The sequence below is a fragment of the Mustela erminea genome, chromosome 11 (genome assembly GCF_009829155.1).
Source record: "Mustela erminea isolate mMusErm1 chromosome 11, mMusErm1.Pri, whole genome shotgun sequence".
Classification (NCBI taxonomy): Eukaryota; Metazoa; Chordata; class Mammalia; order Carnivora; family Mustelidae; genus Mustela; species Mustela erminea.
Window position 1 is genome coordinate 11,563,401 of NC_045624.1, and position 27,516 is coordinate 11,590,916.

General features: G+C 45.7%; 1 protein-coding gene across 12 annotated transcripts; it reads left to right on the top strand.

Annotated features, from left to right (window-relative positions):
* The first annotated feature begins 8,323 nt into the window (after positions 1-8,323).
* On the top strand, positions 8,324-27,392 carry KEL (Kell metallo-endopeptidase (Kell blood group)). 12 transcript variants are annotated; one of them, XM_032305311.1, is made up of 19 exons: positions 8,331-8,872; positions 9,176-9,323; positions 9,606-9,782; positions 11,220-11,344; positions 11,672-11,693; positions 11,770-11,818; positions 14,709-14,787; positions 14,995-15,075; positions 15,305-15,453; positions 16,484-16,613; positions 22,929-23,039; positions 24,194-24,292; positions 24,533-24,610; positions 25,046-25,146; positions 25,323-25,433; positions 25,577-25,644; positions 25,856-26,025; positions 26,345-26,440; positions 27,117-27,392. In XM_032305311.1, the coding sequence occupies exons 1-19, from the start codon at positions 8,831-8,833 to the stop codon at positions 27,276-27,278; spliced, it is 1,998 nt and encodes a 665-aa protein (XP_032161202.1). In that variant the 5' UTR covers positions 8,331-8,830; the 3' UTR covers positions 27,279-27,392. The 12 variants fall into 12 exon arrangements, with proteins under 12 accessions (XP_032161209.1, XP_032161202.1, XP_032161198.1 ...); XM_032305306.1 differs by having other exon boundaries at positions 8,332-8,872; positions 14,887-15,075; XM_032305304.1 differs by having other exon boundaries at positions 8,332-8,477; positions 8,785-8,872; positions 11,672-11,818; positions 14,725-14,787; positions 14,887-15,075.
* The last annotated feature ends 124 nt before the right edge of the window (positions 27,393-27,516 follow it).

The window sequence follows — 27,516 nt, forward strand, 5'->3', positions numbered from 1 at the left end:
GATTCCAATTGCTTCCTAACCAGCTTTTCTGCTTTTCAACCCCACCTCTCCAGGAGAATGGCTAATACTTTAAAAATTTCCAATTATTTCTCACCACCCATAAAGGAAAGTTCAAAGTCTTCCTTCACATCACTTGTTTGGCTCCTTCACTCCTTTGTACAAATGCCAGATCACATGATCAAAAGTGGTGCTACATTACCACTACCCTCATCTCTCTCCACCCCTGTTTCTGCTTTATTTTTTCTCACTACCTCAAATTGCAGTATTCATTTGTAGATTCGTTTTGTCTATCTCTCCTTCCAGATGCCAGAACACTTCATATACCCTTGTTTTGTCCCACCTCTATTATCTTTTTTTTTTTTAAGATCTACTCAAAAATAGCAAAAAAAGAATATCTAAGCAAGAAGGTGAAGTGGATGGAGTCTTGGAGAAAGTGGTGCATTTGCTGAGGCTGTGGAAGCTCCCATGTATCATGTATGGTCAGAGGCAGGTACCATGAACACAGTAGTTTCAATACAAGCTAGGAATTAGAGTTTTCACACAAAGTAGAGAAGCTATGGCCTCAGTAGAGATATAGATTGATTTCCTCTAGAAATATAGATATGGTCTAGAAGTACTACCTGCCATCTATAAATAGGAGAATGGAAGGTGAAGAGAGCCTTACTCAGACTGTCTTTCTAATTCCAGGGTGGAGTCAGAGTGGATTCTTTATTTTTCAGGTGAGTCTCAATATAGAAATGAAGCAAGTTAGCTTTCATCCACCTCTCAGGGGTGAATCTTAAATCAAAGAAAGAATTAGGGAATTATCTTATGGCTTCTCCAGTTATACTGAACATGGAAATGCTATGAGAGAAGTCGGGCAGTGTCTTGACAGTCTGAAAGCCCTCAAGGGAATTGGCTGCCCCCAGGTTCATTCAGGGGAAACAGAACTTTTAAGTGGGTTTCAGTAAGCTCAAGAGTATTAGCCTGGACATGGGTTCTTGTCCTGTAGTTTCAGACATTCATAGTCAGTCAGCCACTGGATCATCTCTCTCTTTTTTTTTTAGAGAACCGCAAGTGTGATTCTGACCCTTCTGACCCTACTCAAGAGCTGTTAGGCATTCCAGAATCAAATAACCCACCAGTCTTTCAAACATACATAGTACAAACCCAATAACATCCTTACACTCCAAACACAGCACTGTCACCAAAACTCAAACTGCTGGACTAAAATCAAATGACATCTTCCAGTTATATATTTACGGACCGCAGGTTGTAGAAAATGTACAAGACAATCTGGAAAGCACTGAAAGAAAAAAAATATCATTCCAAAATAGGATTTGCTTGGGAAACTCCAGTCCTCAAAAGATAATTGTCCTGGAGACCCCTTATGGAGATAGAGACACAAATAGATCTAGAGCAGGGATAGAGGGAAAATACACATTTTCTTAAATCTGGAAATCTCATTCTGTTCAATTAGGAAGAGAAGACAACTGGGGGCTAGACTTGGAGAATCTGATTTTAGGAACCAAATGATGGGATAAGGACATAGTTTTTCTCTCCCCATTGTTAAGCCCATCTCTTGACTATAAGCTCTGCTTCCACACAGGTTTCCAGAAGCTCTGGGGCTAAATTTTTCCCCTTTATACTAGTTACACCTGGATTGAGGTGGGGGTGGGAGCTTCTCTTCTAACAGACAGGAGTCTTGGACTTTTTAAAAACTAGACGAACCTAGGTCATGTACACACTCTTGAACCAATCAGTGTGGCCAGGAGGATGCCAGGCACTGGTTGATTATAACTGAGATAATTGCATTGGTGAGGCAGTAGGGAGTGGGGATGTGAAATGACTCTGATTGCCTTAGGTCAGATGGGGCCTGCCCCAAGTATGGTGGTGGGGTCAACCCACTTAAACTGCATTTCCAGTGGGGTATGAGTAGAAATGGTTATTGGGGAGTTCACTGGAGTTACTACTAGATTCTGGATTTCAAATGATTTTTGTTTTCTTTTTTGTGTTTTTGCTTGTTTGTTTTTTGTTTTGATTTTCAAATTTGCTATAAAGGAACATGTTTTTATAATAAAAAAATGGAATGTAAAATAAAATAAAATTAGAAACAAAAAGAATATATAACGATGGAAAATTTTAAAACTAATTTTAAAATGTTATGCACAGTTAGTACAATCAAAAAGATAAGTGAACTTTATGATTTTTAATAAAAATACAATATATCAACATTGGATCAAGAAATAGAAAATCACGGGCACCTGGGTGGCTCAGTGGGTTAAAGCCTCTGCCTTCAGTTCAAGTCATGATCTCAGGGTCCTGGGATCGAGCCCCACATCGGGTTCTCTGCTCCCCAGGGAGCCTGCTTCCTCCTCTCTCTCTGTCTGCCTTTCTGCCTACTTGTGATCTCTGTCTGTCAAATAAATAAATAAAATCTTAAAAAAAAAAGAAATAGAAAATCACAAGAACTGAGGGGGGAAATGGGTAAGTCATCAAAAAGGCATACAGAATTTGAAAAAAAAATTTTAAGACTTTATCTATTTACTTTAGAGAGAGAGCAAGCAAGAGTGCTTGCGTGCCAGTGGTGAGAGGGGCAGAGGTATAGGGAGAGAGGAACTCCCAAGCAGGCTCGTGATGAGCAGGGAGCCCAGTCAGCCCAGTCAGATCTCATGACCCTGAGATCAAGACCCTGGTAAACACCAAGAATCAGAAGCTTAACTAACTGAACCTAGGGTGTCTGAGTGACTCAGTCCGTTAAGCATCTGACTCTAGATTTCGACTGAGGTCATGATCTCAGGGTCATGAGATTGAGCCCCTCCTGGTCTCCAGGCTCAGCAGAAGCCTAGCCTGCTCCGGATTCTCTCTCTCCCTCTGTTCCCCGCCCCCCTCTAAAACAAACAAAACAAAACAAAACAAAAACAACAAAAAATGAAATGTTTTTTTAAATTTTCAAAAAGTAAATGATTTGTTGTTTGCAAAATACGCCATTACACTTTTGGTGGATATTTGTCATGTTTGTGGCTGACAAAAGATCTTTTCAACACACCTTTCTAGATTTGGGGAATTTCCCATTTTATAAATCCCACTTCTCCAGGCTGGAAGCCAGGCGGTGCTCTCCCAGACTCCCCTGTAGTTTGGCTGTGATCTAGGTTTTACTAATCAGAAACACCTGCACCAGACATCAGCTGCAAAGTGAAAAATAGGAGAAATAGTGCGGATCTACCTGGGGCAAATGTAGAGCCAGAGCTTCTGTTGTTCATTTGCCAGCATGGTCAATGGGAGCCACAGGGTTTGGACAGCAGTGGCTGCCAGAGACCTACATTGGCCAGAGCATGGTGTGGTTCTGTGTTTTTGTTTTTGTTTTTGTTTTGCTGCAAAGCTTTTGATTCAGTCTCTCTGCCCATCCCATTGGAATTTGTGAAATTCCAAATATCATTGAAGAGATTCCCTTACCGAGTAAATTATCCAGAATAGATTCTGTTGCTTGTAATAAAGAATTAGACTAATAATTATCCAGTTCATTCTATGGGACAATTATAGAACCTATCTTGTAAATTAATAATCATTTTTAATTTGGAGATACTTGAAGATTCACAGGCAGTTGTAAGGAGAAATAGGAGAGACCTATGTACCCTTTACTCAGTTTCCTCTAATGGTAACGTCTTGCAAAATTGTAGCACAATTTCACAAGCAGGATATTTTTTGTAATATTTATTTATTTAAGGTATCTCTATACCCAATATGGGGTTCAAACTCATGACCCCAAGATCAAGAGTCATACTCTTCCAACTGAGCCAGGCAGGTGCCCCACATTCAGGATATTGGCATTAAAATGATATTGATATGATTAACATCCAGAACATTTCCACTACAAGACTCCTTCATGTTTCTCTTTAGTAGCCATGCTGACTTCCATCCTATTTCTACCCTTCCTTATCCCCTGGCAACCACTAATTTGTTCTCCATTTCTATAATTTTGGCACGTAAACTTTGTTATGTAAAAGGAATAATTAAGTATGTAATCTTTTGGGATTGGCTTTTTTTCCACGCAGCATATGATTCATCCAGGTTGTCACGTGTATTGTTACTTTGTTCCTTTCTATTGCTGAGTAATACTCCATGGTATCAGTTACACCATGGTTTAACTATCCACCCACTGAAGGACGTCTGAGTTGTTTTCAGTTTGTTTATTATGAATAAAGCTGCTACAGATATTTGTGTATGCTTTTACATAAACATAACTATTCCTTTGGGATGCACACTCAGGAGTATAGTTGATGGATAATACAGTAGTAGCTTATTTAGTTTTTAAGAAACTGCCAGAAAGTTTCCAGAATAGTTGTACCATTTTAATTACCACAAACAATGTATGAGTGGTCCAGTTTCTCTGAGTATCCCCATAGAACTCGATTGCCAATATTTTTTTAATGCATTCTGATATATAGTAGTGATATCTCATTCAAGTTTTAATTTGCATTTCTCTAATGGCTAATGATGAACATTTTCCAATGTGTTTATTTGCCATCTTTATATCAGTTTTGGAATTACCTCTTACAGTCTACCACCCATGTCCTAGTTGGTTTGTTAGCCATTTTAATACGGAGTTTTGAGAGGTTTTAAAAAATATATATGTTTGGGACGCCTGGGTGGCTCAGTTGGTTAAGCAGCTGCCTTCGGCTCAGGTCATGATCCCAGCGTCCTGGGATGGAGTCCCATGTCGGGCTCCTTGCTCCGCAGGGAGCCTGCTTCTTCCTCTGACTCTGCCTTCCGCTCTGTCTGCCTGTGCTTGCTCTCACTTGCTCTCTCTCTGACAAATAAATAAATAAAATCTTAAAAAAAAAAAAAATATATATATATATATATATATGTTTTAGATACTGGTCCTTTGTTGGATATGCAGTTTGCAAATATTTTTTCCTGGTCTGTAGTCTCTCTTTTTGTTCCCTTAACAAGATTTGTTGCACAGTGAAACTTTTTAATTTTGATGAAATCCAATTTGTTAAATCTTCCTTTTAATGATTGTGCTTTTGGTCCAAGGCCTGAGAACGAGGAGCACCAGTCTCAGCTCAAACAAAGGCAGCAAATTTGTCCTTCCCTTATCTTTTTGTTCTGTTTGAGCATATGGCAGATTGGATGATGTCCACCCACCTCGGTAAGGGTGATCTTCTCCGAGCACCCTCCACGAGCTCCATTGAGATATAATTAGCATACGACATTGTGTAAGTTTAAGTTATACAATGGGATGATTTGCTACACATATATAAAGAAGGGAGTGGTGGCTTGGAAAAATACTAGAAAATAAAGGACAAGGATCTTCCTTTTGAGACACAGTTGACACACAAACTTCAGTCTCTGGGGCATTACATTACCTTCAAGTTTTTGCCATGTTCAACACTAACCCAACTATTATCTTTTAAATATATATATATATATATATATATATATATATATATATGTTTTATTTATTTGATAACCTAATTCAATAGGCATTAAGTATTCTAGTCTTGGATCTATAAAAGAGAAAGTATATATGGAAATTAAAATATTAAAAGCAATCCATCTAGACAATTTAATTTGTCACTTAAATTGTTTCAAAAACCATACATTATTCTTTCCTAAAGGTGATCCCTAACTCTCAATGTGGCTCCCTTTGAAAAAGCAGTTAGAGTGTCCTCAACTCTGACCCAGTGATCGGTTTCTTCCTCCTCTGGTCAGGCCGCTCATCATTGTCTGTGACATTAAGGCTTACTCAGGTTCACTCAGGATGGGATTTATTGCTCCTTAGAAAGAAATTTCTTAATTGTTATCACTGAAATCAAGTAGTCTGAGAGGTAAATTGTCACTTATGTACATACCTGAGAGTGCTATGATATGTATGTAAATGTCCCATCCTTAATTTTGATGCTTTTAGCACTGTCGATGTGAGCTGGTTATGGACAACAATAATGACATGATCTTCAAAAGGTGAAATGGATGTTTGAGAGTCTGAGGAGTAACAGCCCCAGTGCAGTCATAACACGTTCAAGCCATGAAGAATAGTTGAAAGAGTTTAGACAGAAGAAGATCCTGACGAGGAAGAGCCTTCCAAAAAAATAGAAATGTAATGACTGAGGACCTCAACAGTGAAGGTTTTGCTTTAGCCTCAGCTCTGCTGGTTATTGATTTTATAACTTGGGGAAAATGTAGTATACTTCCACGTATCCTAGTCTTCTCATCTGTAAGTAAGGAAAGGAGCTCTTACTTTGCTCATAGAATTGAAGACTGAATGGAAAACATGTATGTGAGCAAAGCATTTACTGGAGCCTCTGGCACATAGGCAGTGCTCAGTAAAACGTGGATACTATTTTTATTATTATTATTTGATATTACTATGGTATCAAACAAAAGATCCTGGAATTCAGATAGACCTCACCGCACACTGAGGGCAACCAGGAGGTGGTAGTTGCCAAGATATGCCTGCTCCAAGAGCCTGTGGTTGCTACCCTTGTTAGCTGGGGCTCTCTGGATGCCTACAGCAATTGTGACTGCTGCACTGGAGGTGTGTGGGGTGCCGGGGCCTGCCGGTGGTGGCGGTGGTGGTGGTGGTGGTGATGACTCACTGCACAGTAGGACGTGGGAGATAAGGGGGTTATGCTCCTGAGGCAGCTCCCAGAACAGAGACGACTTTGCCTGCAGGAGGCAGCAGGGTGGGGAGGGGCAGGCTGGCAACCGTGTTGCCGTATCTCCTTGGTTGGCTCAGCTTTTCTAGGAGAGACACCAAGTCCAGGCCACAGTGCCTGTTCACGGGGCTCATGTAACACAGCACACTTGTGCCTCAACCAGCTCTTATCTAATCTGAATTGTCCCTACTACCATTTTCCTAGAGAAACTTCAGCCCAGATGGCTGGACTGGGTAGGAAAGGAATGGGGAGGGGAATGGAGCGAGGGAAGCTAGAAGTTCAAGGCTGATCATCTAGGGAAGGGGAGAAGAAGGTACAACTGATTTGTATGCAAACAGACCGAAAACCTCTAAAATCCCGTCATCATTTTGGTCTCAAGATGATTCCTACAGAAGCCCTTAACCACGATTCCACTTTCTACCACTGGCATTGCCGTTTTCCTGGTCATCCAGAAACAAATTATGAAGCCCACCTGTGGCTGTTACACGCACTCCCTCCTCCCTGACTGCATCAGCTTCCATGACATTGTTCCCTCCCATGAAATTTTTCTGTCCATGTATTTACATCCCCTCTACCATCAACCCGGGCCAAGCCTTCACTTCATCATTCCTGTACCACCCAAGTACCAATGCGTCTCTAGTCTCTCACCTCGTCAGTCCAGATCCCCAGTACCACGCCAGCTTTACACGGCTACTATTTTTGTCCCATTAGATTTGTCCTCAGAAGACTTCAATCTCTCCTTTTGTGGTGCCCAAAGCGCTAACTTTTCTTCATGACTTTGCTGACTCCATCGGCATGCTGGCTTTTTCCACTTCTCTAACCACAGACGGGGAGCCTTACCTCCATCCCAGCACAGCACTGAAGTGGGCAGGAAATCCTGCAGAGGGATCGTTAGTGTGACTATCCTATCTTGCCTGGGATGAGAAAACAGGGGACAGAGGTGAAATACCGTCTCTCAGAAATGAGCTCACTGTGACTGCAGGGGAAGACCTCAATGTGATGTGGGAGAGAGAGTTACTGGCTTGGAATGCAATTCATTCCTATAAATATCTGTAGACCATCTTGAAAGAAAAAGGAACATCGTCCTGCCACTAAAGATTTTCAATCCCTAGGGAGATGAAGATACAAACACCTGTGGGAGACAACAGAGAATGGAAGACTCAGTAATGCCTCATTCTTTGCAGACTGTGTGAGTTCCCGTGAGGTGGGCAAGGCAAATATTAGACTCATTTTCTAGATGATAAAACTTTCTTACCTGCTTGAGAATTTAAGTGGCTTGTTTATTGTCACAGGGCTAATAATTAGCAGATCAGGGTCTCCTGGCTGTGCACTGCTCTGCCTGCAAACAGCGGAGTTCTGACACACCCTGAGAGCCATCAAACATTCCCAGGAGCTGTGAGAGCTCCTGGCCAAGGTGGCATTTACCTGAGAATTGGAGGATCCAGGAGATTTCAATCATAGGAGAAAGGAGTGAAGAAATAATATTCCAGAAATAAAAAAAACTCCTTGAGCAAAGGCATAGACCAGGACAAGAGGAGCCACCCAAGAGCAAGATGGCTTCTCGAGTGAAGACTCCCTCCCTTCGCCTCCCCCTGAGAAGCTGAGATAAAGGAGGAGGAGAGGTCTGGGTGTCTCTGGGCTGATAAACAGACTCCACCCAGAGGCCAACAGCGTGAATATGGGGACAGGAGAGTCAAGTGGCAGAAGTTCCCCCTCTCCAGGACCAATGAACTGGGGTGGGGGTAGGAGGGAGGCCATTTTCCTGAACCTGTTTTAAGACTCAGCACTTAGAGCAGAACCAGGAAGCTTCGGGGAGCCAGAGAGGACTGAGAGAGGGCAAGTCCCCCGGAGAAAACTGTTCCCTTCTGGGGTCAGATGGCCAGGGTGGGGGTGGATGGCTCTGTGTGCGAGTGCTGTGCCCCCCCAGGAGAGAGGAAGGAACGTGAGGCTTGGAGAGCAGAGACTGGAAAGGAGAGGGAGGAAAGCAGGGGTGCATCCAGGGGAGGGGCCCCTCCGAAGCCCTTCTGGGAACACTGCCCTGGATGATAGCGCCTGTGTGACAGGAAGCGTCCAAACGACCTGCTATAACTCTCTTGAATGCCCCCCTTCCTGAACTAGCTTCTCTCCCCTCCATCCTCCTCAGCTCAGGAGGGTGGAGACCAGAGTGGGGAAGCAGCCGGGCCGGGGGAATGAGCCGGGCAGGTGGAATGAGGCCTCCCCGGAACCAGGAGGTAAGTGCCCTGCTTGACCCTTGTGGGGCGGATGAATGACGTCCCTTCCAGCTCTCACATCCCACAAACTCTAACCCTTCACAGCCTACTTGGTTCTTACCCAGAATGGGTGGCATTTCTCATTTGTGCATCTCCCAGGGGGTCCGAATAGGGCTGGGTTTAGGGAGAGTGAGGAGGAGGATCTCTCTACACAGGGGCCCTGGCACTAACTTTTCCTTTCTCTTTCCTCTCCCCTTTCTCTTCCTCACCCCCTCTCCTAATGCCCTCCATCTTGTGGTTTTCACTTCCTGGTTGCCTGTACAGAGATCTCCAGAAGAAAGGCTGCCCACTGCCACTGAACCCAGTGGACAGTGGTCCGTGGTCAAGCGGGTGCTAATGGCTGGCCTGCTTTTCAGTGTGCTCCTTGGTTTCTCTGTGCTTTTGGTGTACATCTTCCGGAGCTGTGGCCCTCGTAAGCATGATCCTGGGAGCGCCCAACCTAGTCAGCCCTTCCTCATCGGGGACATCCCCCAGGCTTTGTGCCTTGGACTTACTCACCACTTACCCTGCCTGACCCACTCCTCTCTCCCCACTTCCCAACTTCTTCCTCCCCATCTGCTCCTGGTCTTGGCTTCCTCACAGGGTCCCTCTCCCCTTTCTTCACCAGGCATTCCTTTACCTAGCCCCTTGGGGGAGCCCTGTCCCTTTCTCTTTCCCTCTTCTCCCTCTCCCAGTTCTGAGCGTTTCCCCGCAGGCCCCTGTACGACTCCTGTGTGTTGGGATCTCCTGGCTCGTTACCTGGCCTCTGGAAACACCAGTGTGGCCCCCTGCACCGATTTCTTCAGCTTTGCCTGTGGACAGGCCAAAGGGACCGATCATTCTTTCCAGGCTCTTGCAGAGGAGAATAAGAGCCGACTTCGGAGAATACTGGGTGAGGCCCTTTGGGCAAGTGGGTGGCTCTGAGCCTATTACTATCTTGTCCCAAACCTGTGTGCTTGTGGGACAGCTGGTGGCTTCTCTGTCACTGCAGCTTGCTCCTCACTACCTACCCCTTCTCTCCCGTCCCTCTACTGCATTCTCTTCAAGCTCTCCCCTTGTCACTGCCCCGAAATGTTCGATTTCTCTCCTATACCTGGCACCTTCCCCACCTGCGTTCCCTCACCACCTGCTGCACGTAAGCTCATGTGTCCATCACTCTCAGTCACCAGACCCCCCCACCCGGTCCTCTAGAGCCCCATCAGGGGTCAGTATCTTCTTCTCCTTCCCTGCACCTCCTGGCTCCCTCTCACCATTATCTCCTGTTCTCCACGGAAACCCTGGACCTTGGTGTGAAAGCCCGACTGGATAAAAGGGGATCCTGGGGCTGGCCAGTTGGGATGATGTGGCCAGTGGGGTGAGAAGTGTGTGTGTGTGTGTGGGGGGGTAGTATCTCGCTGTGTGTCAGGGAGTGGATCCACACAGGTACAAAGTGTGTAGAGGAGAGGACCCACCTAAAGCCCCAGGGTTAGAGAAGAGGCTGTGTGTGGAGAAGAGAAAAGACTGACAGGAGAAGTCTGGGAAAGGAGCTGTGGCCATCTGGGAGGTTGAAAGTTGGGGGATGGTGGTGAGGATGGGGAATAAGATGGGATGCAAAAAGCAGGCATTTCCAGGGTACGGTGGCCGAGGGAGTGTGGGCTGTATCCACTGGAATTTGGGACGCGTGAATGTATCCCTCTGCCGTCCTATTGATGGAGAAAGAATGGAGGCTGACCTTCCCTTGGTAGAGGGGCCATGCTTCCAGTTAAGGCCCAGAGATGAACAGAAAATGTGCGCTCAGGATGAATGCTCTTGCGCACAAGGGAGTCAAGGGTATCAGGGGCTGAGGGACAGGCAGCAGGTATTACAGAGTGGCTGAGTCCAAAACATATGTCTTTGGGTTGTTGCCACATGTTTGCTTGTTTCCTGGGGTCCCAAGCGAGGGCCTGGACCCTGTTTCGTCTCCTTGTTAAAACTTTCCAGGTGATTTCCCTCCCTCCAATCCCTCCATGTTCTTTGGTTTCCCCAATTTTTCTAATCTCTTCACTCACCTCCTTCCTGCTTTCCTTTTGCATCCTTTCTCCTGGACCCATAGGTGCTCCTAGTGTTCTTGTCTCTTCCTTCTTTCCCGTGTCTTCTCCTCCCTGATTCTCCCTAGTGTCTCCTTTATTTTTCTCAGTCCTCCCCACACTCCCTCTCCCTGCACTTGCTCTCCCGCTGAGCCAATCCCTCCCATTGTCCCACCTGTCCGCATCCCCATGTTTATCCCCTTCCTTCCATTTCCCTGGGAGTCCCCTTTCTTGACCCTCTTCTCAGCTCTCTACTCCTCTAATTTCTCATGCTTCCTTTCTAGAAGCCCCAGGTTCCTGGCACCTGGGCTCTGGAGAGGAGAAAGCCTTCCAGTTCTACAGGTCCTGCATGGACACAGATGCCATCGAAGCTGTTGGGGCTGCCCCCCTCAGACAAGTCATTGAGGAGGTGAGACCCAGGACGTTAACATTTCTAGATACAAAACACATAGGACCAATGTATGCTCCGGGCTGCCCCCCGCTTTTTTTTTTTTCTAGAAAGGGAGGGGGGAGGTCTCTTTCCTAGGGATCTCCAAGTTCCAGGAGGGAGATGGAAATAGCAAAACCCTTTGGAAGCATGAGGACCTGGGTGTGGTAGAGAAAGAAGGATAGAGGTGGAGCCTCAAGGGCTCCAAGCACTCAGAGTAGTGGTGAGAAGTAGCAGGTGTCTGAGGAAGGGGGCGGCAGGTCTCCCAGGCCATCACCCTATACTGAGCCCTGTTTCTCTGCTTCCCAGCTTGGAGGCTGGCGAATCTCCGGTAATTGGACTTCCTTAGACTTTAACCGAACTCTGAGACTTCTGATGAGTCAGTATGGTTATTTTCCATTCTTCAGAGCCTATCTACAACCTCGTCCCACCCCTCCATACTCGCCAGTCATCCAGGTGAGGGATGTATTGGCAAAAATGCAGTAAGACCTGGGCCCACTTGGTATTCTAGCCTAGCATCTCCTAGTGGAAGTTTGTGGGCTAAAGAGAGAGGACAAATGTACAATGTAGGAAAGATCCCTATCTTGAGGGAAAATTATTGATGGGACACCAGGGACACTAGGTGAAATTAGGAAAAGGAGTAGTAGGGCCAGTTGGGAGAAGACAGACGTAGTTCCTATCTTCTTACTGCTTATCTGGATTACCCCTACAGCCTCTTAGTTAACCATATTATCTTCAGCATCACTCTCCCCATATCTGCTCTTCATTCTTGCTAGAGGGACCTTTCTAAACCAAGAGCTAATTATGCTATTGTCTCTGTGTACATGCCTCCAATGCCTCGCCAGGTCATCACAATCTAGTTCTTAATCCATAACAAAGCCTTGCAAGTCCTTTTATGATCTGACCCTTACACACTTCTCCAGCCTTATCTCCTGCCCCATCCCATGTCCCCCTTAAACCTCAAGCCATGCTAACTTACAGCTTCAGTACTATTCCTCAATTCTTTGAATAGATGACTCCTTTGCTTGCAACACTGCTCCCCAACCCCTCAAGCTCAGCCTACAAAACTCACATATTTTTAAAACACGGGATTTGATCTTTATTCTCCCAGGAAGACTTCACTGACACCCTAGTTATGAGTTAGGTAGACCCTTTTGTCCTTCCACTTCCCAAACTCTCATCATTGAACACCATACCATGTTAAAGACCATGAGCCCCTGAAGAACAGGACCACAACTTGTTCATTTCTGTTCCCCAGAATCTAGTAGAAGGCCTGGCAGCCAGAGACCCACAACAGGTGCTTGCTAAACAAGTAAATAAATAAAAATATTGAAGGTATCAGTATTGTGGTGGGCAATGCAATCTATTTGACTCCTGCTCTCACAAATTCCACAGAATTATATGGGGATGAATATATAAGAAAAGCTATCGTTAACCAGTATGAGGCATTCTAAATTTCTGTTCTAAAGGGTATGCTCAGGAGTTTAACCTGTGTGGCCTTTAAGGAGCAGTTAAGATCTGCAGTGGTTAAGGAATGTCCCCAAAAGGGGAGAATGTGAGCTGAGACTTGAAACATGGTTCAATCACATATGTGAAGGTGAAGCTAAGGGCATCAGGAGGGCTTTGGGAAAGTCCTGAGCTAAGGGAAGAGGCTGAATGGTGTGACTCCTCTGTGGGGTCAGTGAGAAGGCTGATTTGTGGAACAGAGGGTTTGGGGGAGGGGTGAGGTGTGGTGGGGGATAGATAAGAGCAAGACTGAAGACTTGAGTTTGGGCCTGATGATTCCTGGCCTCAGAAGTCAGATGGAAGCGATCACTTTGACTTAATAGAAAAAACAAAACAAAACAAAAATGCTGCTGGGTCCTTTCAAATACCAGGGCTGTGCAATGCACTTAAGCAGAAGCAGTGATTTCGAAGGTCAGTTTAGAGATATTGAGGAGTCTAGAGGAACAATTTGTAGGTTCTGAACTAAGATGATTGTGAGAAATTGAAATGGAAAGGAAAGGCCAGGCATGAAGATTTAGGCAACTTCATCCCAGTGGTGATGGTCCCTGGTGCTTCTAGAGGACTTGGTGACTGACTGAATATAAATGCAGAAAATGGAGAAACTGGAAAATGACCCCACAGTTTTGATGTGCTGTGAGTGGGAGGAGGATGGTTACCATCAACTGGAGACTGGATGGACTCTGAGGGGAAAAATAGGTAGAATTGACTGCGGAGGGATCACCCCCATGGGGGCTTGGGGGCAGGGAGGAGGAGTCAGACCAGCATGGCTGAGGTACAGAGGACAGGGGAGGAGCATCTCAGGAGGGTTGGATCATCATGGGTTCCAGAGATTTCTGACCTCAGAGAATGAGGAATGAGAAGACACCATTGGGAAGCTTCTAGAAGAGAATATCAAAAGGGTTTTAGAAATGGGCAGATTGTACAGAGTTTAAAAGGAAGGTAAGGGAGTTGAAGCAGGGACAGAGATGACTTTTAGTTCTTCAAAATGTGGACATAAATGTGACAAAGGAGCCATGTGAAAGATTTTTCAAGATGGGGGAAGCTTGAAGTGGGAGTGGGATATTGAAGTTGGCACAAAAAAAGGCAAAGTGTGGGAGCAAAGCTCTTCAGAACAGAATCAAGGACATGCCAGGACTAAGGTGAGGACAGAAGAAGTAAGTGAGGCACTTACCTGTGCACAAAATCAAAGAGGTTAGCAAAAACAGCAATCAAAATAAATATTTTAATAATTAAAAAAATCAAAACCAATGCAAAAATCCATGATAAACAAAATATCAAATTTTTGTTCATTGCGGATTTTTTTGAAGAGATTATTTATTCACAAAATGGACCAAAAATGTTATTGCAGATGAAAAAAAAATCTTTAATTTTTCTTCAAAATGGATAAAAAACACACTTTAGATTTTCAGGAAAAAATCTGTGATGAACAAAGATTTGATCTTTTAGTCAGCATAGATTTTAACATTGATTTTTATTTAAAAAAAACACCAATTAGAATATTTATCTTGATTACCATTTTCAGTACCTCTTAAATCTTGTGCCTGAGACAGTTTCTCACTCCCTTAACTCTAGACCTGGCCCTAGTACAGGGGATGGCTTCCTTCAGGACACGGATTAGTATGCTTCTCTCTTGCTGAACACCCCTACACTGGTTGAAATACCCACCCTGTCTTGACATTTCTATGTCTAGACTCTTTCCCTTCATGCTTCCTGGCCCAAACCCCTCCCTTTCTTTGTCCTCTCTGCTCCTTCTCTGTGTCCTGAAGCCATCTTCTGTGGTATATTCCCCTTCTCCCCACACCTGTCCTCTCCTTCCTCCATGCTCCCTACTTCTCTCCAGTATCTCTTGTGTCCAGATAGACCCGCCAGAGTTTGATGTTCCCCTCAAGCAAGAGCAGGAACAGAAGATCTATGCTCAGGTAAGATGGCTCCATGGACAAAGGTCAGGTTCTGACCTCTGATGTTCAGAAAAAGGCAGGGGCCTCTGATGGCTGTGACTGAGGTTGCCCCTTCCCCAGATTGTGCGGGAATACGTGACTTACCTGAACCAGCTGGGAACCTTGCTGGGAGGAGAACCAAACAAAGTACAAGAACATGCCTACCTGTCCATCTCCATTACCTCACAGCTGTTTCAGTTTCTGAGGCCCCTGGAGCAGCGGCGGGCACAGGGAAAGCTCTTCCACATGGTCACTATTGACCAACTGCAGGTGCCTTGAACCAGGGACTGGAGGAGGGTGGCCATGAGGGCTTCTCTCCCAAACTTTCTTGTTCTCCAGATCTCCTTTTTCCTCATTCCTTAATTCCTTCTCATCCCTAAATTTCCTGGTTCCATCCCTTCCCCCAACAATCCACCTCCCCACTCCCTGTCAAACCCTGAGGGAGGGGAACCATCCCCTTCAATCCCATCCCCCTCAGCCTTTGTGTCCCTCCTCTAAGGAAATGGCTCCTGCCATCGACTGGTTGTCCTGCTTGCAAGCAACATTCACGCCAATGCCGTTGAGCCCCTCCCAGCTTCTCTTGGTCCATGATCTGGAGTATTTGAAAAACATGTCTCAACTGGTGGAAGAGCAGCTGTCATATCACAGGTTTGCCTCAGGTGGGATTGGGGAAGTATAAGGGAAATGAAAAATGTCTGAGGGCCAGAAGGCCTCAGGGACGAGGAAGATTACAGAAAATGCATGCTGGTAAGGTCTTCTCAGGAAGTTGGAAGGAACCCTTGGACACAAAAGGGCAGAGAATAATTGGGGGTTGATGGCCCAAGAGTGAATGGAGGGAACAGGAGATACGAGAGGCTTGGGGGGCACGGGTAAGCAAAAACACACATGAAATGAGGTGTACAGGTGCCCAGCAAGATACAGGATTTACTGGGAGTAGAACCCATCCTGTGAAGAGCCTCTAAGCTATAGGAGATGCTAGATGACTGGTCACTAGGGACAGGGAAGGCATGTGTGTCTTAGCAGCTGGGAGGTGTGGGCAAGAGGTAGAGGCACATGAGGCCAGTGGTTGGATAAGGTGAAGGCTGGGGGTTCTTTGGGGAAAAAGCTAGGGGAGAAGCTATTTCTCAGCTGTGAAGGATTATGAGGACCTTATGGGTAAGGCTCTGTGTTGGGCTGACATCCCCAGTGCCTGGATGGCCACTACCTGAAGATAGCAACTTCCTTCTGGGGGCTTGGGTTTAAGGCCCTTCTTCATAGTAACCCAGTGGCAACAAATTCTAGAAATTCTTTGTGAAGGAAGCCAAGGGCCATTCTTGTGGATGTGAGCAAGTTTATATATAATTACAAATCATATGTAAAGTGAACTGAGATTTCTTGGTTGTGGAATTAGATGAATCTGTTGGTTAGATTCTTTAAGTCCAGTCTTCCTCTAGCTCAGAACCTTCCCTCCCTGCAACTTGAGAAGTCACCTCTGCATCTAGTTCCTTCTACCACCATTCTCCAACTCACACCAAGGAAAGCTTTTCTTGACTTATTCCAAGGTCAAGCCTTTATTTTCTATAGCTACAGAAGAGAAGGGCCTTCCCCCGGGAGTATCAAGGTGACTACACAAGGGAGGCTGTTCTCAAGGTGCCCCCAGAGCCATGGGTGTATGTGTCCATCTCTTTTCTTTCCTCAGAGACTTTCTGCAGAGCCACATGATCTTGGGGCTGGTGAGGACCCTTTCTCCAGCCCTGGACAGTAAATTCCAAGAGGCACGCAGATCATTGATCCAGAAACTGGGGGAGCTGACCGAAAGACCACCTATGGTGAGGAGACAAAGGAATGAATTTTCCCATAATGGGGGCTAAAGGAACATTTGCCATTTTAAGGGATAAATGTTGGCATATCTCTCCCAGGGAGAGGGCACGAGGGCATGAGGGCAGTGTCATGCAATGTCTAGTGTTTCCATGGAAGCAGACAATTTTGGCATATGGTACTTATATTGAGAACTGAGATGTTGAGTACCATACATTTACACACATCTGGCTATTTTTATGGCCTTTGGCAGAGTACTAAGGTGCAAATACAAGACTCTAAAATGATCAACCATTGCTTTTCCTTTGTCATGACCTTTAAACTATTTGTCTAGTTATCCAGAGCTCTGTGATTTGAGGACATGGACCTAAAGCTTAGGATTCACTGGGATGCAAGACATGAGTAGCAAGCAGTGGTCTTTCCTCTATCTAGGTGATTACAGTGTTTGATGTTCAAATGAGCTTCACAAAGATTTGATCTCTGACATCTAGTAGGATCTGCTGGGCCATAGCATGGGCTTTGTGGTCCAGATTCTGATATATGTGAGGTGGTGGCTGTGTCATAAACACACTAATCCAGGTCTTCTATGTCACGTAATATGTGGAGACACTCTTTTACCATGAACTTTGGAACCCTACGTCAGACACATCCAAAAGCAAGCAAAGGTGTCTAGAACATTAGATATGCTCCAACCTCAATCAAGGCCTCAGTGTAATCTTGAAAATCACTGGGGTTTCTTTCTCTTTCTTTTGTGGACCATTTCTGTGGCTTGGAGAAATTCACTGCTTTGGTGACCTGAAGCATCTGTGGTATTCAGAGAGGGGAAATGTATGAAGTTCATAGGGACTGTGATGTCATTATCGAGTATTGGGAGTAAGATATTTTTCTAAGCCCTCTAGATATGTATGAGCTGATTTAATTCTCTGAAGAATTTCCTGAGGTAGACACATCATTTATGCCTATTTTATGATGGGGAAATTGAGGCACAAAATCTAAGTAACTTGCTCAAGATATTATGGCTAGTAAGTTGGCACAGCTAGGATTTGAATTCTGGTAATCTAGCTTGAGGGTCTGTTCTTGATCACTGTGGTAAGAATAAAACAAAACAAAGCAACAACAACAACAACAACAAAACACTCCTTTTTAGGACTTTCACTCAGATGGGCAAGTCCCCAAGAAGCTTCTACTCAGCCTTTCTCTTGACACAGATGAAGCAGACAGAACTCCAACTCCTCTTAGCTGACATTGCTACAAAGTCCCTGGCCACAAACAGCCTTCTGTCAATCTCAGAGCTATGGTCTGATGGTACTCCTTGAAGGATGTAGGTGTGCCAATACTGAAATCACACTTGAAGAACTTAGAAGGCTTACAGATTGCTAAAGTTGCCATCCTTTATATACTTACATACATCCTTTATATCCATTATGTCCATCCTCATATACCATTAGGATTATAGCTGTCCTTGAGCTTAAAAGCGGACTCAAGTTTTACCAACAAGTAGAATAAGAATAATAGCTAATGAACAGTGAGTGTTACTGTATGTCAGGCACTGTTTGGAACACTTAGCGTGGGTGATTTTACTTAACCCTCACAAACACTCTGAGGTCCTTAGAAAGGGCAAGTAGATTTCCCCAGACCATACAGCTCATTTGATGAGGAAACGGACCCCAAAACAGACCTGTCCATCTCATGAGGCCATGTTTTTAATTACATACTATGCAGGATTGAGAAATCAGTGGGTAGGAAAACATAAAATGGGTTGGAAAATTCTTTCTACAAAGGTCAAGATAGTAAATACTTTTGGTTTTGTGGCCCATACGGTCTGTGTTGCAACCACCCAGCTCTGCCCTTGTAGCACAAAAACAGCTGCACACAGAGTAAATGAATGGGTGTAGCTGTGTTCCAGAAAGACCCTGAGTCACATGACAAACCCTCAGATTTCCCAAGAGGGAGACCAGAGGGAAGGTTGGATTGGCAGTGGGATCTCCCTGCTAGACGTAGGACAGAGGCAGTTGTCTAGAGAGTTGAAAGTGTTTTCTGGCAAAGAAATGGACATTACTTCATTGGACAAGGTATGGAGCAGGCTGGCTAAGCTTTGGGGCCACATAAGGGATCCCCCTGTGGTTCTGGCTGAGAAGCGATGGTGAGGCATGCATGGAAGTTTCTGCCTGCTGCTGCTGGCACAAAGAGTCAAAGGGAGGAAATCAGAGAGGGATGGAGGGGACCCAGTAGACCACTGGAAAGATTTGGCTTTTCTCGGCATGAAATGGAAGCCTACAGAAAGATTGGTCTGTTTTATGTTTCAAAAGAATGTATTTAGAAGGTAAGCAACAGGTGCTGTGATGGATGTGAGCTGTGAGAAGGAGGAGGGAGTCAGACACCACCAACCCATTGGTCTTGATATGACCAAAATTTATGGTTTCATCTAATGGTTATTAATTGTGGATTTCTAAGCATATTCTTTGGAGTGAATTCTAATTTATAAAATCCCAATTCAGTAATATGAGGTCTTATTAACTGGCCATATTTTGTTGAATGATTTTGAATATACCATCAATGAAATGGCCATTAGACCAGGTCTTCCTCTTATTAAACTTGAGAAGCTGAATTTTGGGAAGTAAAAGCAGAACATCACATTTATACCTATGGAGTGAACTCTTTATATTCAGCCCAACATCCTGATTTGTTCAGATGATTTTAGCCTTTGTTCCAGTCCTCTATTGTATTACCTTTCCCTTCCCATTGTTGGTCGTTTGCAGCTTTATTTAGTGTATCTTCATCTAGATTATGATTAAAATACCAAAGAAGGAAGAGCAGCAGGTCAGGTCATTGAAGACTTAGCTATAAAGTCATCCATTCACTTATGCAACAAAAATATTTCCTGAGCACCTACTATGTGCCAGACACTTCTCTCTGCCCTTGGGATACCACACAGGCAAAAGACAAAAGCCCTTGCCCTCAGACACTGATATTCTGATGAAGGAAGAAAGACAATAAACTAAGGAAATAAAATATGTTCGGTGGCAATTAGTATTACAGAGAAAGAAATCAGGAAAGGGCGAAATGGCATGCTAGGTGGGGAGCATGTTGCAGTTTTTGGTAGGATGTTGGGGAAGCTCATGTGGACTTGGGAGTCACTGGTCACCAAGGTTTCATTATGGTTCAACCCACTAAGAAGCCATGCAATTATATTATCTTCCAACACAGATTTCTGCATCTCATTCACAAGGTCTAAGTTTATGGTTTACCCAAAGGCCTCCATGAAACCAATGGCAACACAGTGAAGGGGCACATTAAGGTTTACAAAATGCTTTCGATGTGGTGCTTCATTTGATCTCCCAAGCAAATTGGTCGGGGGGCGGGGGCAGGCAGGTATTACTCTCCCAGGGACGGTTTGTGTAACCAAAGTGCAGGGGTTAATAATCCACATTTAGTAAATGCTGAATTCTCTGTTCAGAGATAGTATTGTGGTGGTTCCTTGAAAATGAATCTGGACAATCAATGTGTTTTCTTGACCTTAAAGCTTTTGACAATCTTTTAGCTAATCACCAGCGGTCAAAAATTAGGAGATGGCATGATAGTAGTCACATCTCTAGCATTTTTGAGTGCATGTGTGGTAAGTGTGAAGCTGAAGCAGCCCTGAGCTAATGTTCCTCAGGGGTCACAAGTGACAGGGGCTGAGTAAGGCAGCTCTATTCAGCCTGGGTATGCTCTGCCCATTGACCCTAGTCACTCTATGCTCCGTCTGACGCCGGCTGCTCCTCAGTTACCCCGCCACTGGCCCTTATTGAGTCTGTGACTCCTGGTTTCTGGGTTTTCCTAGTTTGGTGAAGTTTTAACCAGAAAAAATTGTTATTATTGTGGCATTATTTGTCTTTAGTGATCCCTTAGTAGTTATATGCAGTTTCTCAAGTGTTCAGAAATGATTGGCTTAAAGACTGATTCTAGAATTTGGTGTTGAAATTAACATTAAGGATTCCTGGCTGGTGTATAATTTCTAAAATTTACTTTCCCTCTATGGCAAATTAAGAAAATTTACGCTTCCCTTCAGATTCCTAGAATTTTCTTCTGATTTCTATTATTTCTTAAATATGTTTATTTGTAGTTCTAAGGTTATATCTGCAGCTTATCTTCTGTTCCCTAAAATTAATGTACTGGGCTTCATTATCATGAGCTTGAAGTATTTCTTCCATCTTTTTTATTTTGGCAATGATTGTTCCCACTATATTTCTCTCTCTTTCTCTCTCTCTCTTTAGAGAGAGGAAGCACACATGAGGGGGCAGGAGGGGAAGAGAGATGGGAACAGAGAGAGAGAGTTTCAAGTAGGCTCCACACCCAGGGTGGAGTCTGATCTCTTGAACCTGAGCTGAAATCAAGAATCAGACATCACTGACTGACCTACCCAGGTGCCCCTCTTTTTCTCTATTTTTAATATATATAGTATGCTCTATCCTTCCATGTCTTGAGAGACAGCTCAGATACTCTGAACCCCCAGTAGACCAATATATAACCTGTCAACTTCCACCCCAAGACCTGCATTTATTTATAGATTCTGGAAGTTATTTTCCTTCTCATGGGAGATGTGACCCAGAACAACTGTGACCAAAGGAATCCCAGAGTTTTGCAGGGGTTAGCGATGGGTAGTCTCGGTGGCATCTATGCCCTCCAGGAACCAGGCTAGACCCTGCTGGGGCCTAGGCTATGGGGACAGGCATGGAGGAGGCAAAAGCTGTTGGAAAAATGGGCAGGCATTAGCAAAAGGGATCAGGAAACAACTCAAGAATGAAGAGGTGTGGAAAGGGCAGGCAGATCAACCAAGCTCAAGGCTGATGTGCTTGCTGCTGCCCTGGGGGTGGCTGCTACCTCCCCCATGCTCCCCGACAGCCTGATGAAAGTCAGTCTCAGATCCAGACCTGTCATCAGGAGGCCGGTGGGGGATGGACAGTCACTGAAGGCAGCCAGCCGAGCCTGCCTGGACCCAGTCATGGCTGTCAGACACAGGTTCTCTTCCAGTTCATCTTCACTGTGCACGTTTGTGTCTTAGAGCTGCAGCCAATATGCTGTAGAGAGTGGCTGAGTCCTTATCCTCACAAGAGGGGACAAGAACACACAAATGTGGACAACTGGGTCTGGAGCAACCTTCAAAATGGTGAAGGTCAAAATAGGCAGACCCCAAAGTGTCTTCTTCAAGGACAACAATACTGGCCTTCCCTTTTGTTTCCTCTCTTGCAGGAAGCCCCTTAAACTCTCTCTCCAATCTTGGTACCAGAAAGCATAGTGGCAACCTAACTACTCTCCCACCAAGGAGATCTGAGAGGAGTAAATAAGTTACAGGAATGAAGTCTTGTGACTTCATCTCTGCTTACCCCAAATTTGCATATTAGCTGTTTTTACAGAGTCTCAGCTCAGCCTTCCTCTAGGCCAGCTCTCTCACCCTTGACCTGTTGAGCATGTTTCTCAATTGGTCTCATATCATCTATAGGCCCTATTCGTGGTAGGCACCTCAAAGCCATCCCCAGCCCCACAAATACCTTCCCGGCATCTCTCTCTTATGTTGGTCAATTTTTCTGTCCCCATGCTAAGAACACCCCAGTTGCCAAGCCCCTACTGAGTTTTTGTACAACCACCTTTCTGCCTTTGAAGTTGACGATGTCTTTCATCTCATCCTCTTTTCCCTGATTTGACCAAAAGTCTCTTGATTTTCTGAATTCATGTTTAGTCTTTTCTTTTGTCTCCTTCTCCTACCAAACAATATGGTGTCTAAAACCCATTTTCACTCTGATCATTTTCTTCTTTTTAAGACAAAGTTCTTATAGTCCACAATAACCATTTGGAGAGTTGGGGAAGGTGGCAGAAAGGAAAGAGGGATTACCTTCCCCAGTTTCCATTTTAAGCAAAGAAACATGGGAGGGTGGCAGCCTTTACTGGGCTACCAGCATGGTGCATGTGACAGGCGGGGACTGGGTGGCCAACAGACCTGCTGAGGTGAGAGGTTTGGTGTATAGTCCTCTCCTATCCAGGAGCCTTTCGGTTCTCTATAAGGGTGCCTCTGAAAGAACTTGTTTTCAAATTCGGTAGTCAATAAATAAGGATGTTTCACCCAATCCAGACTCATGAGACTAATCCTGGAGGACATAGCCTTTTTTATTACCAAGTGGCAATAGCCCCATGTGTATCACCAAAAGGGATGATAGAGCAAAGTGAGACAAACCCAGAAAGACAAAGAGAGCTTCCCCTGTGGATAAAGGTCTAGATGAGATAGGCCCGGGGAGGCGGATGAGGAAGAATGCTTGATGGAGCCATTCATTCCAGATTTGTCTCCATAGCCTTCCCGCCCTCGATGGATGAAGTGTGTGGAGGATACAGGAACCTTCTTCCAGCCTACTCTGGCAGCCTTGTTTGTCCGTGAGGCCTTCAGCCCGAGCACCCAAAGTGCTGTATGTGAGGGCTCTTCCCCAGCCCATGTCCCTCCACCCCTTCCTACCCAATCATTCTCTCCTAATTCTATTGACTGTGCCCTACTCTGTGGTTGGGGGATGGTCAGGGAGTCAGGCAGTCACAGAGAGAGAGAGAGACCACACTATGAGAGAGAAGTCAAAGGAGGCCAGGCTGCATCCCTAGGGTTTGCATAGTTTTACTACAGGACACAGGTGCACACAACATGCATGGAATTTGGACAACTTACCTAACTTTGCTGCACTTGTGTTTCTTCAACCATAAAATGAGAAAATTGAACTCCGTGGCCTCTAAACGAATCCCTGTTTCTCTATGATTTCTTAACAACACAGGAAACGACAGGAAAATGGAATGATATAATCTTAAAAAGTTCAAGTGAATGAGTACTGAATAGTCTTTGAGTGCTTACCATGTGGCTGATACTCTTGTAAGCACTTTGCATGAACTACTTTAATGCCTAATATCATCCTGATTTCAGAGAAGAGAGAATTGAAGCACAGAGAGGTTAAGTAACTTGCCCAAGATCAGCTACCAGTTAATAGAGTCAGAATTTGAGCTCAGGCTTCTGATATCGTCATCCATTTACCTCTATCAAGAAAGGATACAAACAAGAAGGTAGATGGATAGGAAAGCAGTAACCACACAGTCAGTTGTGAAGCTGAGAAGACTTCAGCTTGTTGGAAAGCTGAAATGCCCAGAAAGATGGAGAGAGGAAATGCCGGCCATAATTACGAGAGTGTGAGGACAAGGGGCCTCAAGAGCAGGGAAGGGAATGATGGTCCTCTTCCTCCCTCTGCTTTCTGAGTGGATCACCTGACCAAGGGTAAGGATGGTATCTCCCTCCCCCGGAAGGCTGGGATCTCCCATGGAAAGGACTTTCTTCCCTATTGACCTCGGGAGTGACCAGCTCTCAGATTTCCTTTCTGGGTGTGGCACCTCCTTTCTGTCCCCCCCAGATCTCTGTGCTCTGGGTTTCCAGTCACCTAGTTAATATTACTTCCTGCTTTCTCTCTCAGAGATCTTCCCCCTTCTCTGGTAGCTCCTTGGAGCCAAGGTCCTTCTTAGAGGCCCAGCAGGCAGGACCCCAGACTGAAGCTGACCCTGATTCTGTTTCTCTATCCTGGCCCCTTCACAGGCTATGGAATTGTTCACTGCAATCAAGAATGCCCTCATCAGCCGCCTCAGAAGGGTTCCCTGGATGGATGAGAAGACCCGGCAAGAGGCCCAGAACAGGGTGAGCTCACAGTGAAATACAGGAGTCGGAAGGGGTGGAATTGAGTATTGGACCCCGAGATCACACTGGTGGGAGGAGAGTGCAAAGGCACAAGGACACATGGCAAGTGTACACACCAATATACTGCACACATACCCTGCTGACAACACAAAAGGTGGGACCAGGGCAGTGAGCACAAGATATTCTCTCTGATCGATTTGGGGTAGCTAGGTTTCTTCTATCTTTTGTGTCTCTCCCCAGGTCACCCAACTGCAGGTGAAGATGGGGGCCCCAGAATGGGCCCTGGAGCCATCACAGGCCAGACAGGAATACAACGATGTGGGTCCCTGCCCTTGCCAGCTCCTCATTAGTCCTCGGCCCCCTGACCCACCTGAGTGGCAGATAATCTGTTTATCCTGGGCAATCCTAACTGACCCCTTCCTTGCCCTGGTGATCCCTGGGTTTTATGGGTGAATATCCACACTGTGGGTCTTGCCAGCAGAACAACAAAACCTTTTCAGGTCACACTGAGTGTGTGTGCATGCATATACACATGCATTCTTGTGACTTGCCTGAGCGTGTTTATCTGTGCTCTGATTTGTGTAAATCCTGTCTGCACCGACATGTGGCGGTGTCACTGTGCTGCCTTCCACTTACTATGGATGTCTATATGCCGGGGCTTATCCGTCTGTGTTCAGATGTACCCATCAGTGTATGTCAGTGTGCATCTGTATTTGTCTCTGTGTATCCGAGTCACTTCCTGCCTCCTCCCAGATACAGCTTGGACCCAGCTACCTGCAGTCCTTCCTGAGCTGTTTCCGATCCCTCCAAGCTAGAACTGTCCAGAGCTTCTTGCAGTCTTTCCCCTACCACAGGTATAAGAGCAAGGGAGACATAGACCCTGCATCTCAGAGATACCCATCCAAGATTAGCAAGAAAGATGGGGGCTTGGGGAAACAGGAACAGTGTGACAGTAGTTGAGAGGGACTTCATGTCTGGTGGGAGGGACCAAAATTGATGGAGATGGTGTTCATATGTGCTCTTCCCATAGGTGGAAGGTATCCCCCTGGGGGGTCAGTGCTTATTATTCAATACCTGACCATGTGGTGGTCTTCCCAGCTGGACTCCTCCAACCGCCATTCTTCCACCCTGGCTACCCCAGGTAGGGGCTATTCCCTGAGGGTGGGCAGGGGGACTTCCCAAGCCTGATGGACAGATGTTATGATGGATGGCACTTGTGGTCAGAGAATTGGGGTCAAAAACTTGGAAGGATTCTGGGAGTAAGCTAAACCTCTGTCTCCCCAGAGCCGTGAACTTTGGCGCTGCTGGCAGCATTATGGCCCATGAGCTGTTGCACATCTTCTACCAGCTCTGTGGGTAACAGTGGGCCATTGGGAGGTGGGGCCATTGGGAACCCAGGTGAAGGCCCCAAAAGAGGCTGTGAGGAGAAAGGGTGGGCTCCTGGTTGGACAATTCTGAACCCTTTGCAATGCTTCTGGGGGCCAGCCCAGTCTGTGGTAGCCCCCTTGTACTCATCCTTACATGGCGCCTCACTATTTCTTTACCTGGCCGCATTTTCAACAGTACTCCCTGGGGGCTGCCCAGCCTGTGACACCCGTGCCCTACAGGGGGCGCTGCTGTGTATGAAACACCACTATGAGACCATTCCCTTACCCAATGGAACCTCCTTCAATGGATCGCGGACATTCCTGGAGAATGCTGCAGACATTGGTGGGCTGGCCATTGCACTGCAGGTAACTCCCATCCCAGGAGCCAGGATCTGTTAATAGCCATTCCTTCTACCATCCCTCAAGCAAACACAGCTGTAAAGCCTTTTACTCTTCATATTCCCCTTGAAGAGATGGTGATCCCCTTCCTACCTCACAAATCCCTCTTTTCTAGGATACCTATATATATATTTTTTTCCTTGCTTAGACCAGTGTGTCTGTGAAGAACTTGGGCAAAAGAGCCACAAACTGGTTTTAGGTTTTGTATGTAGGGCATCAGACTTCCAAATGGCCATGGTTCTGGAGTCTAACTAAGGGCTACTCCCCATCTCACCCCCATATGCAGGCATATAGCAAGAGGCTGTTATGGCACCATGGGGAGACCACCCTGCCGAACCTGGACCTCAGTCCTCAGCAACTCTTCTTCCGAAGCTATGCCCAGGTAGACAGCTGCCATCTCCCCCCACGGCTCGCTCCATGTCAGAGAAGTACCTTACTGCTAATGCTTAAAGAACAGCTCCTCCCTGAAATGCCTTCTAACAAACAGCCCCTCTGCCCTCTGCCATAGAAGTCCCCACTGTCATCTTTTATACATACCACTTGGGGACATCTTTTCATTTTGCTATAAATTCTTCTAACAAATTCGGCACCCCCTTCAATAAAGAACTCTACTGCCAAATCCCTCTGAGATGAGCCCAACTTTTTCTTCTCTCATTTCTCCTCAAAAAATGAGCCTCCAACAGACTGTCTACAGACCCGAGTCCTTCTTGGAGACCCCAGGTGTGGTCCACACCTGACAGCACCCCCTAAGTACCATATGCTCTCTCAACAAGACACTACACCCAATTCCTCATTATACTGAAAGACCCTCTCACAGAGGTTATCCAATAAACCCCACCTCTCAGTCACTGACAGATGGTCTGACTGCACAGCCCAGGCCCTCCTCACATGCCTCCTGCCAGATCAAGAGACCAACAAGTGTGTGGCTTGATCCCTGCTCTCGTCTCTGCCGTCCCTAGTCACCACCTTGGCACTGGTCTGCCTCATCCTACTGACCCTGATCTACCCTATGATTCTGCCATTTTCCTTACCCCACACACACCTCTCTTTCTCCACAGGTGATGTGTAGGGAGCCTGGCACCCAGGAGCCCCAGGATTCTCACAGCCCACCCACCCTTCGAGTCCACGGGCCACTCAGCAACACCCCAGCTTTTGGCAGGCATTTCCACTGTCCACACGGTACCCTCTTGAACCCCTCTAGCCACTGCCAACTCTGGTAGCCTGGCTACCACAGAGACTTCAATCAGGTGACACAACGTCTCCCTGCTCCGTTCATAGAATCAGGTGACAATCGCCTTTCTCCTTCCCTTCCAAAAATAAAAGCTGGCACTTGGCATCTGCCTGTCTCTTAATGACTCTTTCTTGATACGTTCTATGCCTAGAAGTCAGAAAAAATAAGAGGAGAAAAGGCCAAGAGAGTTCCACAGACACAAGAAAAGGAGAGAACCAATGATTGCT

Coding starts and splice junctions, on each gene's coding strand:
- KEL (XM_032305304.1), top strand. CDS start 8,831: ATGAGCCGGGCAGGTGGAATGAGGCCTCCCCGGAACCAGGAG. Junction 15,076..15,304: donor TCACTATTGACCAACTGCAG/GTGCCTTGAACC, acceptor CCCTCCTCTAAG/GAAATGGCTCCTGCCATCGA. Junction 26,441..27,116: donor TCTTCCGAAGCTATGCCCAG/GTAGACAGCTGC, acceptor CTTTCTCCACAG/GTGATGTGTAGGGAGCCTGG.